General features: G+C 36.3%; 1 protein-coding gene across 4 annotated transcripts in view; it reads right to left on the bottom strand.

Annotated features, from left to right (window-relative positions):
* Positions 1-14863, bottom strand: part of NCOA1 (nuclear receptor coactivator 1) — a 277974-nt gene that overhangs the window by 33371 nt on the left and 229740 nt on the right. For all 4 annotated transcript variants that reach the window (XM_063696019.1, XM_055377552.2, XM_063696021.1 and 1 more), the window contains exons 14-16: positions 10473-10590; positions 8737-8905; positions 7380-7694 (exon numbers count right to left, since the gene is read on the bottom strand). In XM_063696019.1, coding sequence (XP_063552089.1) covers positions 7380-7694; positions 8737-8905; positions 10473-10590 — 602 coding nt within the window. The remainder of the gene's footprint in view (positions 1-7379; positions 7695-8736; positions 8906-10472; positions 10591-14863) is intronic.

A 14863-nucleotide genomic window follows, 5' to 3' on the forward strand; every position in this document is an offset into this window, starting at 1 on the left:
ACAAGTAGGTCAAGTTCCACTTCTTCCAACATAGCCTTCCCAAAAGGATCGCTACATTCCTCAGCTCCTTGGAAATCTTAACTTTCAGAGAGGTGGGGAGTGGGAGGAGATTAGTTGTTAGTCCTTAGACACAAACACAGGTTAAAAGGCTTGTTGTAGAAGAAAAGGAAATGTGGGGCTTGTGGCCAGCGGAAGAGGGCAAACCCATTCCTAAGTATAAAATAAACACACACAGTTCAGGCTGGCTGTCACTTTGTCTGCCGGAATGGATTTTCTTCCCAGTGCTTTACCAAGAAGTCCTTCTATAGGAAACCTAAAAGATGATTATCTAGCCTAGAGGTTCTCAACTAGGGGTGATTCTGCCAAACAAGGGACATCTGGCAATATCTGAAGACATTTTCGTTGACACAACTAAGAGAGGAGGTACTGCTGACGTCTCGTGGGCAGAGGCCAGGAATGCTGCTAAACATCCTTAATGCACACAACATCTCCCCCATAACAAGAATTACCCAGCCCCAAATGTTAAAATGCCAAGGTTGAGAAACCCTGAGCTAGCTACTGCACAAATTCTTGCAAAGACAAAAGTATTCTTTAAAGAAACTTATTGTCCTATCGGGCATTTTTCATTGCCAGAAACCTGAAGGTAAAATGTTTCTCTCTTTTTTTCTGTCCTTTAATCCTAATTCAGTTTGCTGATCACTTCTATTCTCTATAATATGTAAAAGATGATCAATAGTGGTTCTTATAATGTCAGATACATACATTTGTTCAGTACCCTAACACATACATATCTGGACTTGACTTGTTTTAAGATTGCTAAGTATACCATATTTGTTTATGTGTCTCACTGTCACTTTCTCTTTATATTATTCTCCTCTTGATAGTTATGAAGATCATGATCCTTGCTGGGGAAGAAGAAAACAAAACTGGAGTGGAAAAATCGTATCTTTTGTCAGCTAATGATACCATTTTCTTTTTCTTTTTCTTTTTTTTTTTTTGAGACGGAGTTTCACTCTTGCTGCCCAGGCTGGAGAGCAACAGTGACATCTCGGCTCACTGCAACCTCCACCTCCTGGGTTCAAGCGATTCTCTTGCCTCAGCCTCCCAAGTGGCTGGGATCACAGGCATGTGCCACCATGCCTGGCTAATTTTATATTTTTAGTAAAGACAGGGTTTCTCCATGTTGGTCAGGCTGGTCTCAAACTCCTGACCTCAGGTGATCCACCTGCCTTGGCCTCCCAAAGTGCTGGGATTACAGGCATGAGCCACCGTGCCCAGCCTAAAAGCAGTAGGTCTACCCATCTTTGCTGTTGTTCTTTTTCCCAAAATAGAATTTTAGAAGTCCTTTACTGATATTATGGATATATTTCTTGGGTCTTTGCTTATTTGAGGAGTAAGCGGGTATTACACCTAAAGGCTTGTAACTTCGTATTGCTTTTTAATCATCAGCTCCTTCCTTCCTTGTTGCTCTTTTTTAAGTCTCAACCAATACAGATACACTAGTTTCCTAGGATGTTTTTCATCTCTCTCCTCCCAACTGGGGATTTATTCATAACTGTATAATTGAATTTAAAATGTTACAATCTTTTTACTCCTTTACACAAGGAGTAAAAAGTATATACCAGCCAGTGAGATAATACTCATGGCCAATAAATGATATCTATTTATATATATATATTTTTTCAACATCTGTTTTTAAACTGACCTTAAAATTCACTAAAAAGAAGCAAACTATAATGTATATCTGAGTACACCCGTTTTCTTTTCTCAAATCACTAGGCATGGTGCTAAATTCTTGCTATGAGATGCTTACAGTCTCCTGTATTTGGGAAGAGGGAAGGAGAGGATATGACCAATAAGCGAACAGATGGGTATCAATCCAATGAGGTAAATATACTATGAATAGCAGATTACAAACTGGGTGTATTCTGGATACTAGTCCTTTGCCAGTCATATGGGGTTGGAAACATCTTCTTTGAGTCTTTGTCTTGCCTTTTAACCTTGCTTATGGTGTCTTTTATCTTCTAGGTCGTAAATTTTAATGTAAACATTTACTTTTTCCTTTATGTCATTTTAAAGAGGCTACAGAGATATTTTCATATTCACATTTAGGTCATTAAAACACTTAAGAGTTTATTTTTGTGTCTTGTATAAGATGAGGATCAAATTTAATTTTTTCCTCCTCATGAACAGCCAAATGTACCAGCATTTATGATGCATGCCATTCTTTCCCCATTGTCACCTCTGTCTCTTATTAAGTCTCTCAATATGTCTGGGTGTGTTTCTGGGCTTTCTATTATGTAGAGCTATTATGCAGAACCCTCTATTATGTAGAACTCTATTATGGTAGAACTATTTATCCTCATGCTAGTTCCACATTGTTTTAATTTTTTTTTTAGAGACAAGGTCTTGCTCTGCCACCCAGGCTGGAGTGAGTAGCACAATCATAGCTCACTGCAGCGTTGAATTCTGACTCAAGCGATCCTCCCAACTTAGGCTCCTGAGTAGTTGGGACTACAGGTGCACATCACCACACCCGGCTTTTTGTTTTTTGGTTTTTTTTTTTTTTTTGGTAGAGACAGAGTCTTGCTATGTTGCCCAGGCTAGTCTCAAACTCCTAACCTCAAGCAATCTTCCTGCCTACGCCTCTCAAAATGGGGGGATTATAGGTGTAAGCCATCACATCCAGCCTGGTTTAATTTTTAAAGCTTTGTTTTAAATCTTGATATTGGTAGAGCAAGTATACCCTCATTTTATTAATACTTCAAGATTGTATTGATGCTTCTAAAACAAATTTAGCATCTATTTGTCAAATTCCATGTTGAGATTTTATTGGAATTCCACTGAATTTACTGATTAAATTTGGAACAACTGTCATCTTTTTACAAGCAACAACCAATTAGGAGACATAATTTCTTTCATGAGTATTTTTTATTTGGATATTCTTTTTGCCTTTCAATTATGACTTCCACATCTTCTAAGTTTTGAACAGTGTGAATTTCTTTCTTCTTCTTTTTTTTTTTTTGAGATGGAGTTTCGCTCTTGTCACCAAGGCTGGAGTGCAATGGCACAATCTTGGCTCACTGCAACCTCCACCTCCTGGGTTCAAGCGATTCTCCTGTCTCAGCCTCCTGAGTAGCTGGGAACACGCCACCACACCCAGCTAATTTTTGTATTTTTAGTAGAGACGGGGCTTCACCATGTTGGCCAGGCTGGTCTTGAACTCTTGACCTCAGGTGATCTGCCCACCTCGGCCTCTCAAAGTGCTGGGGTTACAGGTGTGAGCCACCGTGCCTGGCCTGAATGTATTTTTAATTAATTTTCTAGTAAAAAGAATTGCCATTAATTTTTGTTTCTTGTTCTTTTATCTAAAATCCTTGCTGAACTACTCTATTTGTTCTAAGTTCCCTATAGATTCTTTCGGATTTTCTGTTTTTTTTTTTTTTTGTTTTTTTTTTTGAGATGGAGTCTTGCTCTGTCACTCAGGCTGGAGTGCAGTGGCACAATCTTGGCTCATGGCAACCTCCACCTCCCAGTTTCAAGCGATTCTCCTGCCTCAGCCTCCCCAGTAACTGGGATTACAGGCATGTACCACCATGCCCAGCTAACTTTTGTATTTTTAGTAGAGACGAGGTTTCACCATGTTGCGCAGGGTGGTCTTGAACTCCTGAGCTCAGGCAACCCACCCGCCTCGGCCTCCTAAAGTGCTAGGATTACAGGCGTGAGCCACTGTGCCCGGCCAGATTCTTTTGGATTTTCTATATAAATAGTTGTATTATTTGCATATAATTTTGTTTCTTTCTCATGTTTGCTTTTTTTGTATTTCAAAATGACTTAATTTTTAGTGCGCTAATGGTGTTCTCTTTTTTGTCTACACTGACATGAACTTAGTCACAGACACAAAAAATACAACCTGTCATTTAATAGGATTTAAGGCAGGAGAAAGGGGAGATATATTAATACTACCTCAGTTCACTATTTTATCCCAACTGTGAATTTAACTATATAACTTTAAACAATATATTTAAACCTCAATTTCTTGATTTAATCAGGCACTGTTATTGCCAACCCGCAGCCATTTACTCTCCCCTTCTTTCTTGAAGACAGAACAGATTTTGTTCAGCTGACCATCCCAAATCACACAACTCCAGGGGTAATCCAGGAGTATTCTCAGTCAGTCTTTGCGAACCATTGGTTAAGGGTGTACATGTGACTCAGTTCTGACTAGTCAGACATGTGAAGTATTTTTTCCCCCTTTTTACTTTTTTTTTTGTTCCTTTTTTTCTTTTTTTGGCGGGGGATGGGGTGGGAAGACCTTCTGGAAAAAGTTTCCTGGCTTTTGGAAAGAGGTACATAGGAAAGAAACAGTCCCTTTTCTTCTGCTAGTTATAGTTTTGTTTGCCTATGATATTTGTAATCATGGCATGCCAAGGATTGCAGAGCAAAAAGAGAAAGAACCTGGGTCCTTGATAACATCCCTGAATCTCTGAAGTAACCACACCTTGGTCTGCTTTCATTTTGGATTGTCAATTGGGTCAAAATATTTTCTTTATTGTTTTACTATGCTGAGTTGATCTTTTTTTCTTTCCTTGTGGCTGAAAGCATCTTAACTAAGACACTGACTGAGAACCTTGGCCAGACCTGCTCACAGAAAGCCCTTAAGTGGACACATGTAAAACTCCTAGTACTTGCAGCGCAAGTGAAGCTGAGCGACCTAGTGCTGAAACAGTAAGAACTTATGGCTTAAAAGAGAAAGAACAGGCCCCGATATGTGGCTCGTTAGGTAGCAGAGTTACTGTCTTAGTTTGCAGTAGAAGTTGTTTTTGCGTATAGACATACGTGGGGCTTATAACATAGTGAGCCCCAAATTCTGTGTTTCTTCAACTTGGTGGATACTTTACTCTGTTAGGCTACCATGCCATCTCTGGATAGGCATCCATGAGATTTAAGGGAAGCAAAGAGCAGCAACTTTCACTTATTTGCATCTTATTCTCATACCTTCGCAGGGCTTCTCTGCTTATCAGCTGTTTTAGGAGCAAATGGAAGCCAAAACAACTTTTTTTTCTGAATCAAGCATGAATCATCATTCCATTCATTCATGAACCTGACCTAGACCCTTGGTCTGGCCTTGCTCATTGACCCTTTAATATTAGGCAGTATTTACAGAACTTTACATTGTAAAATGAGAAACTAGCACATCTACACTTTCCTTTACTTTTTTGGTTTAGCCCTTAATCACATACTGCTTGCAGCGTCACTTAACTTTTCAGGTATGTAGTCAAAATGGTTTTCGGGTCTTGTAGTCAAAAAGCCAAGCAGTTGCCTGTTTCTTTTATTCCTTGTATTCCTTATAGTACCTAGTATAGTCCCCTTAAATATGTTCTGTGAAAAATTAAACACGGGGAAACTATTAAGCATTTCTTATTCTGGTGCCCTCTATCTAAAGATGAATGGAAAGCTACAAGAAGTAGTTTATCTTCAATTAATATCTCAGAACATTTATGATTCCTTCTCTTTCTCTTTTCCTCTCTTCAATTCTTCTTTGAATCCTTTATTTCACCCTAGCATTTAAAAAATTATTCCTTTTATTGTTATTCTATCATTTAAAAAATTTCCCTTTCTTAGTTCTCCTTTTCTCTTCTCTTTCATCATCTTCCTTTTTTTAAACAGAATGGAAGCACATTTTATATTACATATTATGTTTATTGAATGCAACTTTATAGTAATAGCTAATATTTATCAACTGCTACAATATGCCAGGCATTATGCTACAAGCTTTACATGTTTTGTCTCATTTACTCCATACAACCACCAGTGAGGGAAAGGAGTTCTTTATTAGACTCTTTTTATAGATGAGGAATTAGAGGTTTTAAAAGGTAAATCATTTGATTAAGGCAACCCACTTAAGTTTGGAACTGGGACTTGAAACTAGAACTCTTAAAACCATTACATCATACTGCCTTTCCAGTATAATTTATCTCCTTCTTTCTCTTCCTTCCTGAATTAGTAAGTCTCCAGGGATCCTCTTTAAATACTTTTATAAAAATTCAAGGCAATATACAAATATGGTTTTAGAAACTACAAGATTCATAACAAGCAGCAACAATCTACAGCTCAGGTCCCCCTTCCCACAGCAGGCTTTTTTTTTTTTTTTTTTTTGAGACAGAGTCTTGCTCTGTCACCCAGGCTGGAGTGTAATGGGACGATCTCGGCTTGCTGCAACCTTCGCCTCCCGGGTTCAAGCGATTCTCCTGCCTCAACCTCCAGAGTAGCTGGGATTATAGGCACGTGCCACCATGCCCGGTTTTTTTTTTTTTTTTTTTTGTACTTTTAGTAGAAATGGGGTTTCATCATGTTGGCCAGGCTGGTCTCGAACTCCTAACCTCAAGTGATCCACCCGCCTTGGTCTCCCAAGGTGCTGGGATTAGAGGCGTGAGCCACCACGCCTGGCCCACAGCAGACATTTTTAACTGTTTGCTCTTGTGGTCCTTAATGATTATCTCCATGTCTGTTGCTTATACAATCTTAAATATTCATGCCACTATGCCTACTCATTTCCTGTCATGAGAGAGAAGATTTAACTCACTCACAACTCCCAGGCCCCTATTCTCCTTCATTCTCCTAATATAGTAACATCACTGGGCATCAATCTCTCCAACCTCAATCAATATAAATAAACTTTATTTTCTTTTCCAATAATCATAAACAGTATCTCTTGATGCTCTACTTTGTAAATTAAGCTGTTTCTCTTAATTTAATAATTGTATGATGTTCCCCTTAAATAGTTTGTATCTCAAAAAATAAAAATTAAATTGTTCTTTAAGTTGTAGGTCTCTAAGTGCTTTATTAGGAGCCTAATTGAATGAATTGATTTAATTGAATGAAAGGTCTTTAATTGAATGAAAAGGTCCCTTATCCCTTTCCTAGGAGAGGAAGGATGGCTCTTCAAGTCTTTCATGAAAGTTCTGGGAGTGGACTTGACACTTTTATTGTAGCAACTGGGCTGCCTTGCAGAGAGATTTGGTATATACCTTTAAAAAGTATCAACTGCTGGCAGGGTGCGGTGGCTCACGCCTGTAATCCCAGCACTTTGGGAGGCCGAGGTGGGCAAATCACAAGGTCAAGAGATCGAGACCATCCTGGCCAACATGGTGAAACCCTGTCTCTACTAAAAATATAAAAATTACCTGGGAGTGGTGGCACACACCTGTAATCCCAGCTACTCGGGAGTCTGAGGCAGGAGAATTGCTTGAACCTGGGAGGCGGAGGTTGCAGTGGGCTGAGATAGCACTACTGCACACTAGCCACACTAGCCTGGCGACAGAGCGAGACTTCATCTCAAAAAAAAAAAGTATCAACTGCTAAACAAGAGCACTTACCTGCTGTTGTCCCTGTAATCGCTGCTGTAGTTGAAGTCGAAGCTGGTTAGGTGCAGCCGGAGGTCTGTTTAGAGTTTGCCTGGGCTGCATGCCCATGCCAGGTGAAAAAGCACCTCGGGGAGGTGTTACTTGAACAGGCATCGTCCCCAGTGAAGGTTTTTGCCTGACCATGCCTTGGAAAGGGCTAGGGAGATTGGTAGTAGGAGAAGGAGAAGAGTAAGGCTGGGAATAAAGGTTGGGTCTTTCTTCCATGATCAAAGGTGGCGTTGCTTGTTGTGGTGGAAATCTCTCTGATAATACATCTAATCCACCCCCCTGTTAGAAAAGAAGCCAGAATATTTTACAAATAAATTTCTGCCAATAAGTGACATGCTTCTGTATTTCTAGAAATCATCATCATATATTCATTCTGAATTCATGCTCTCCAGAAGTTTACTACCTAAAGAAATCATTTATAAAAGCTGTTTTTGAAATGGAGTAATGGATTAGCTGAGATATTTAAAATCTCAGTAAAGAGATGGCAATATAGTTAAAATAAAGGCTCCAAATCAATGAAATAAAACTAAAAGGTTTGGGAAAAAACTTCATTGCAAAGCCTAAGAATCAATAAACTTTACATTTAATAGCTTACTATAGGAAGTAGATTCTTAAAGGAGGGATCAAGCAGGCATTTTTCTATCTCAGATATAAAATTCATGCTTTTATTTGAAAAAAAAAATCCACAGCTCATGTAACAGAAAGCTGTAGCGTTATGGTTTCCAAATGTTTTCACTATTATCCACTGTAAGAAATATAAATTGTGACCTAATTGCGCGTGTGCACGTGTGCTTGTGTGTGTGTGTGTGTGTGTGTGTGTGTGTTTGTATGCAGCTGAAAGGAGTTTCACAAAACATGACTTCTTTTTATGGGCTATGCATTCTCATACTTTGTATTCTACACTATTCTACTCCATTTGAAAATGCTGGTCAAGATGCACTAAAGTGATTTTATCACCCTATCGTGTAAAAAAGGCTAACCTGGAAGTTGCAATACCATGGAATATACTGGCAGAAGACAAGCGTGAATGAAGGATAAATTAAGCTCTAAAATGAGAAGTGATGCTATAAATCTGGATTCTATTCTGGCTGGAGCTTGTAAGATTCTGTTCCATAGTGAAAAGCTAAGACTTATTTCTAATTCTAATTACTGTAATACTTTTTCTTAAAAAAAAACTATTATATATTTTGATAAGTTTCACAAGAGGTAAATTATAAAACAGCTAAAGCATAGTGGGTACAATACTTTAAAATCTTGCTTAAAATAATTTTCTAGCTTCTTAGGTCTCCATCAGTTAAATAATGTTGACTTTAATAAATACCTGAACAAGTTTGTCAATTCCCAGAGCTCTGTCTAGTTCAGCTAGCTCAGTTTCATCTTTGCCACTAAGGAAGGATACCAGCTGTTCAAGAAGAGCCTTCTCATCATTTCTCCCTTCTACTGTTGTGGGTGGACAGAGAAGCTCATCTAATTGTGAGCTAATACACTGGCTGCAGGATTAAAAAACAAGAAAGTTTCAGACTGACATAGCAAATAATTTATTCAATCTTTATATACATATATAGGTGCAAATTTGGTCTTAGAAAATTCACTGTTGAGATGCTTGGCAATTCTAATGCCATGGAATGTTCTATGTTTAATGTGCAGAAATTAAATGAGTATTTGGTATGTAGCTTGAATATAGTTTTCATTCTTTTGTCAGTCATTGAACTTTGTTCCCATATTCTTTATGTTCCAGAAATAGCCTGGAAAATTAACCAAACAGTTAAGAAAGGGGAAATAACTTTTAATAAAAGTAAAAACAAAATCAGCCAAAAACTGAGATAAAATCATTTAGCCTATATTCAGATTTATTCTACTTATTCTATTTACCTTTTATGAATGCCATTAATTAATAACTGAACCACAATCAAAACAGTACATATTAACTTTTAAAGATGATCAAATCATTTTGATTGTTAACATGACATGATTACCATTTACAAAAGAAATCAAACTGGAAAAATGAAATATGCTAGGTATTAAGCAACAAATTATTCACTGATTACATGTAGGAAATATACAGTCTAATCCAAATAGATACCAACTGATACATAAAACAGAAATATATACAAAATAATACTAATCCTAATAACACTAATAATACAATTATAAGCACTAATGGGAATACAGTTCATAGTTAAGGCGCTAAACCACAATCAACACTATCTAGTCTTCCTGTGGTTGGCAGGTATGAGACGCAGCCTGCGTTATGGAATATGGCTGCCTGTGGGGAGTAAGAAATTCAATCCTAATCAAGATGTGACACTGAGTAGATGTAAAAAGTATACTTTCCTTTCTTATAACTTCTTGCACCAAACGAAGAGAAACGCTGGACAAAATAATAATATAACTAAAAGTTCAAGAGCAATATAATTATTGTACTGAGGCCAATTCATCCATAGGTCCCAGATACATTATGGTAATCAATTAAAGTAATACATGAAATATAAAACAATAGCTACATATTATATCAATCTCTTGGTGATTACAACGTATACTAGCCTTGTGGTCATGCAGTCAATAAATCTGTTTAATTCAGTGTCTTTCCCTTGTCCCCCCAATCCTTTTTTTTTTTTTTTGAGACAGAGTTTCACTCTTGTTGTCCAGGCTGGAGTGCAATGGCGCAATCTTGGCTCACTGCAACCTCCACCTCCTGGGTTCAAGCAATTCTCCTGCCTCAGCCTCCTGAGTAGCTGGGATTACAGCTGCGCACCACCACGCCTGGCAAATTTTTTGTATTTTTAGTAGAGATGGGGTTTCACCATGTTGGCCAGGCTGATCTCAAACTCCTGACCCCAGGTGATCCACCTGCCTCCGCCTCCGAAAGTGCTGGGATTACAGGCCAGAGCCACTGCACCCGGCCCACTTTTTTTTTTTTTTTTTTTTTAGTAAGTATTTACATCTATTAATATCTCACAAAATACCATCGTAGACTGAAATCTAGTTTGGAAAAAATAGTTCTCTGTTTAGAAGCTGGTATCTGATACCTTATAAAATACAAAATGTATTACTTACTCTTCTGATTTACTCTGATTTATAGCTGTCACTGTATTATTTGTCCATGGAATCTGATCGCCTGTTCCTGGTTGTCCAAATTGGTTATCAATTGCTTCCAATTCCAGCTCAGGTAATCCTGATTGAAGAAGAAAAGGTAAGAAGTCATTATCTCAGTGGAGGATAAAATGATAGTATTTTCAAAAATAATATATTGGAGAGTGAGATTTCTCCTTTAAAATATTACTTCAATGATACAAAGGTCACTTATTCAGCAATTTAAACTATCTAGTGTGACCACATAATAAAAAAGTAAATGAGAAAGTGAAAAAAGATTTATGAATCAAGGAAAATCTGATATTAAAGTTTGTACATAGGTTACTGTTATCCAGAATCACTCAGGACTTTGTCAGAAATTATTTATCTTAAGGATAAATTTAACAATTTTGGTTATCTGCTTTTCAGTCACATATTGGAATATGCTATAAGTAACACAGTGTCATCACCATGAAATAAGAGTGGTGAGCAAAAGATAAAATACATTCTATCAGAGGCAGGAACAGAAACTAGAATCTGAGGCCATGTAGCAAATGAACACAGCTCTACAGTTGCTAATCTTAGAACATAGCTGTACAATAACAGTACAAGAACTGAGACTTATAATGATGGCCCAAATGAAAAAAGAAGTTGAATTATGTTTTGTAACTGAAGAAAATAGTATATGCATTTTAGAACGTTTTTCTGTAACGCTTTTTTGGAAAGCTTTATGATCATCTCTGTACTATTTATACTAGAAAAAAATTTATAAATAACCTAAATTCCAGAAACTTAGGGGCTGATTAATGAATTATGGCATAGATATTGACAATGTGCTGTTAAATGAAAAAAGAAAACATATTCCAAAACATTATTTTCAGGATGACTCTGTTTTTATAAACTATTTCATATATATTAATATAAAAAAATTCTGGGATCACACACACACACGCGCGCGCACACACACACACACACACACACACACACGCACACTTTAGGTCCACTTTAGGTAGTGAGATTAAAGGCTGCTTTTCTTTCTGTGATGGTTATTTGAAATTTCTAAAATGAATATATATTAATTGATCATTGTTACGGGCTGAATTGTACCCCCCTCCAAATTAATATGCTGAAGTCCTAACCCCTGGTATCTCAGAATGTGACTATATTTGGAGACAGGGCCTTTAAAAAGGTAACTAAGACAAAATGGGTCTTTACAGTGGGCCCTAATCCAATACGACTAGTGTCTTTCCAAGAAGAGGAGTTCAGGAGAAAAATAATACAGACAGAGGGATAACCTGACCCAGAGAGAAGAGGGCCATCTCCAAGCCAAGGAAAGAAGCCTCAGAAGAAACCAAAACTACTTTAGGCTTCCAGAATTGTGAGAAAATAAATTTTTGTTGTTTAAGCCACCTAGTCAGTGGTATTTTGTTATAGTAGCCCAAATAGAATCTTTTTTTAAAAACTAAAACAGCCTCGGAGTTTTAAGGGAAAGCTTATTGAGGTAGAATTTCTCATTCGAATGAATGAAGAATAAGTAGATTTAAGGATGCTTCCCAAAATGTACTTAATGCTAGTTACTGAACATTATTAACTACATAATACATGCAAGGCTCACTTCTAAGTGAATATATTCGATATTTAGTATAACTGAGAAATAAAAGTTAAACACATTTACTTTTAAATGTATATAATTATAGCTTTCGATTAACCTCATCTCTATCATGACAAATGATATAGAAATCAAATTCTGTAGGATTCTGAAAAACACAACAAAATAAAACAACAAAAAAAATGGGAAATAATCACTTACTTTCTGTCATTATTTAAATCAGAAAGTTGGTCAAAGATTATCTAAAACTGTCCCATTGGCTCTGCCTACATGTTAATTCCTCAATCTTATTTCAAGAAATCTAATCTTAATTATTATAACCAAAATTAATTAATTTAAAAGTCTAAGAAAATTTACATGGCTGTCCACTGTCTACTAGCAATACTAAGTTTTACAAGATAGTTTATTTGACTCAGTAATAGGACACAGTATCTAATTTTACTAGTCTTGAAAAAAATGTTAAGAAAATAAGTTGGATAAAATATTTTCAAAATAAGATTCATATGCTGAGTTTGGTGACTAAGCAAACAAAAACAAACAAAAAAATCCCCATACTAATAAAATTTTAAGTCAAAAAAAAGTTTTGTTTGGATAGACTGCATGCTTAAAAGAAGTTGGTTTTTATTCTGAAAGTCATTTCAACCTTTTGCGACTTCCTTTAGAAACTGCCTTCTGTAAAAAATGTGAAGGTATGCTTCACGTATTTCTTCTAGGAAATACACAGGCTCTCTCTCTTTGTCCAGAGAATAAATGAAATATTTTTGGTCATTTCTGTGACACAAACATGAGTAAGTATACATGTAACAGGACAATACAGTCATTTCTGCTGGAAACAGGCAGCTGAAGTAGGGGCAGAAAACAAGCCCTAGGGATGCCCTCATCAAGCTATTAACATTCGTTATCATCTTTGCAAAGGGCTCAACATCATACTTCCTCCATTTAAAATATAGCTAAAAGGGACACTGAACCCAGCAAACAAAACAAAACAAAACAAAAAACAAACAAAAAGCCCCCCTTATATTAAGAAATAATTTAAAAATTTCTGTCACTTCCAAGATTAGGATATAGAAAAAAAATTTCTGTACACCAAGTAGAAAGCATTTTCTTAACCATGAGGGTGGCTTTTGCACATTCTACTCTTCTAACAGTTGATTTAGTATCTACTGATTTTGATATTCACAGTTAATTTTCTTCAGCTGTTGTTAAGGAAGTTTCTGGTTTAGTTTTGTGTTACATTTGGCAGTAACTGCACAGCAGTTACAGTGTTTTATTTTTTTCAAAACATGATGTAGACAAAGAACTCATTTTTCTAACATATAAAAAATTCTATAAATCAATAGGATAAAAACCCAGTAAGACAATAGGTAGAGAATATGAACATAAATGAATATTATAAAATCATTAAAATATGATCTAATTCACAATAAAATAAATATAGATTAAAATGACATTGAGATACCTAAAAAAATAAAACCATCAGATGGGCAAAAATGAGAAAGTACATAATTCAATGTATTGGCAAGGATATGCAGAAATGGAAACATTATCAGTTAGGGTGTAAGCTGAAACAACTGCTGGAAAGGACTATTTGGCAATATCTATCTTTTGACCCAGCAATTCTATTCAGAACTTGTATCTCAGATATACTGTCACATGTGGTAAATTATCTCTACATAAGATTATTCATTACAGCTCTGTAATAGCAAAAGATGCCTATCAGGCTATTGGTTAAGTAAATTCTGGTACAACGGTAAGAAGCTGTACAGCTATAAAAAAAGAATAAAGATGCTCTTTATGCACTGATACAGAATGACATCCATAGAACATTAAGTGAAAAAGTGACTAAGATACAGAACAGCTAATGTGTATAGTATGACACTATTTGTATTTTAAAAAGGGAAGTCTATGTACGTAATTTTTGAAGGTACAGAAAAAACGATACTGCTAGGAAAGATATTTTTCACTATATATTTTAAAAACTTTTTTGAATGTTGAACCGTGAATATCTTAATCACTAAAAATAAATAAACAAATATACAAAAACCATGAAATGTAACTTCAAAGGATTTTTTTTTTTTTTTGTTTTGGAGACAGGGTCTCACTGTCGCCCAGGCTGGAGTGTAGTGGCATGATCTCGGCTCACTGCAACCTCCACCTCCTTGGGTTCAAGTGATCCTCCTGTCTCAGCTCCCCAAGTAGCTGGGACTACAGGTGCATACCACCATGCCTGGCTAATTTTTGTATTTTTTGCCCATGTTGCCCATTTTTCACCATGTTGCCCAGGCTGAAAAATGGATCTTTTTAGGTACTGAAAATGTTGCATACGAAAATAGTGATTTTTATAGTTATACAATGTTTTTGATGTACTGTGAATTAATAAGATTAAAAAAAAATTATCCCAGAATGTTTATGTTCACAGAACACAAAAACAACTGCCTCACACGGTCATTCACTTATTCCAGTGATGTCAATGCTTAAATATTTTTGGAATTCTTCAGGAACTATCTCAACCAGTCCACATGTCCTTCAAGAAAATAAGTTTCCTCATAGGTACACTTATTTTTAGTTTTTGATTTAAAAAAAACAGCATTATTCTTTTTAGATCAACGTATTTGGTTCCACATGACTGGAAATTTTCAAAAGTGAAATCTACCCTCAAAGAATAGGGATTTGAAGATAGTCAAAAGGACACAGCAAAGGTTTTGAAGGTACTGACAAACAGGCATGCTGTACACATTCTGATCAACAATACCCTCATAAAAGCTAT

The sequence above is a fragment of the Gorilla gorilla genome, chromosome 12 (genome assembly GCF_029281585.2).
Source record: "Gorilla gorilla gorilla isolate KB3781 chromosome 12, NHGRI_mGorGor1-v2.1_pri, whole genome shotgun sequence".
In the NCBI taxonomy this organism is placed as follows: Eukaryota; Metazoa; Chordata; class Mammalia; order Primates; family Hominidae; genus Gorilla; species Gorilla gorilla.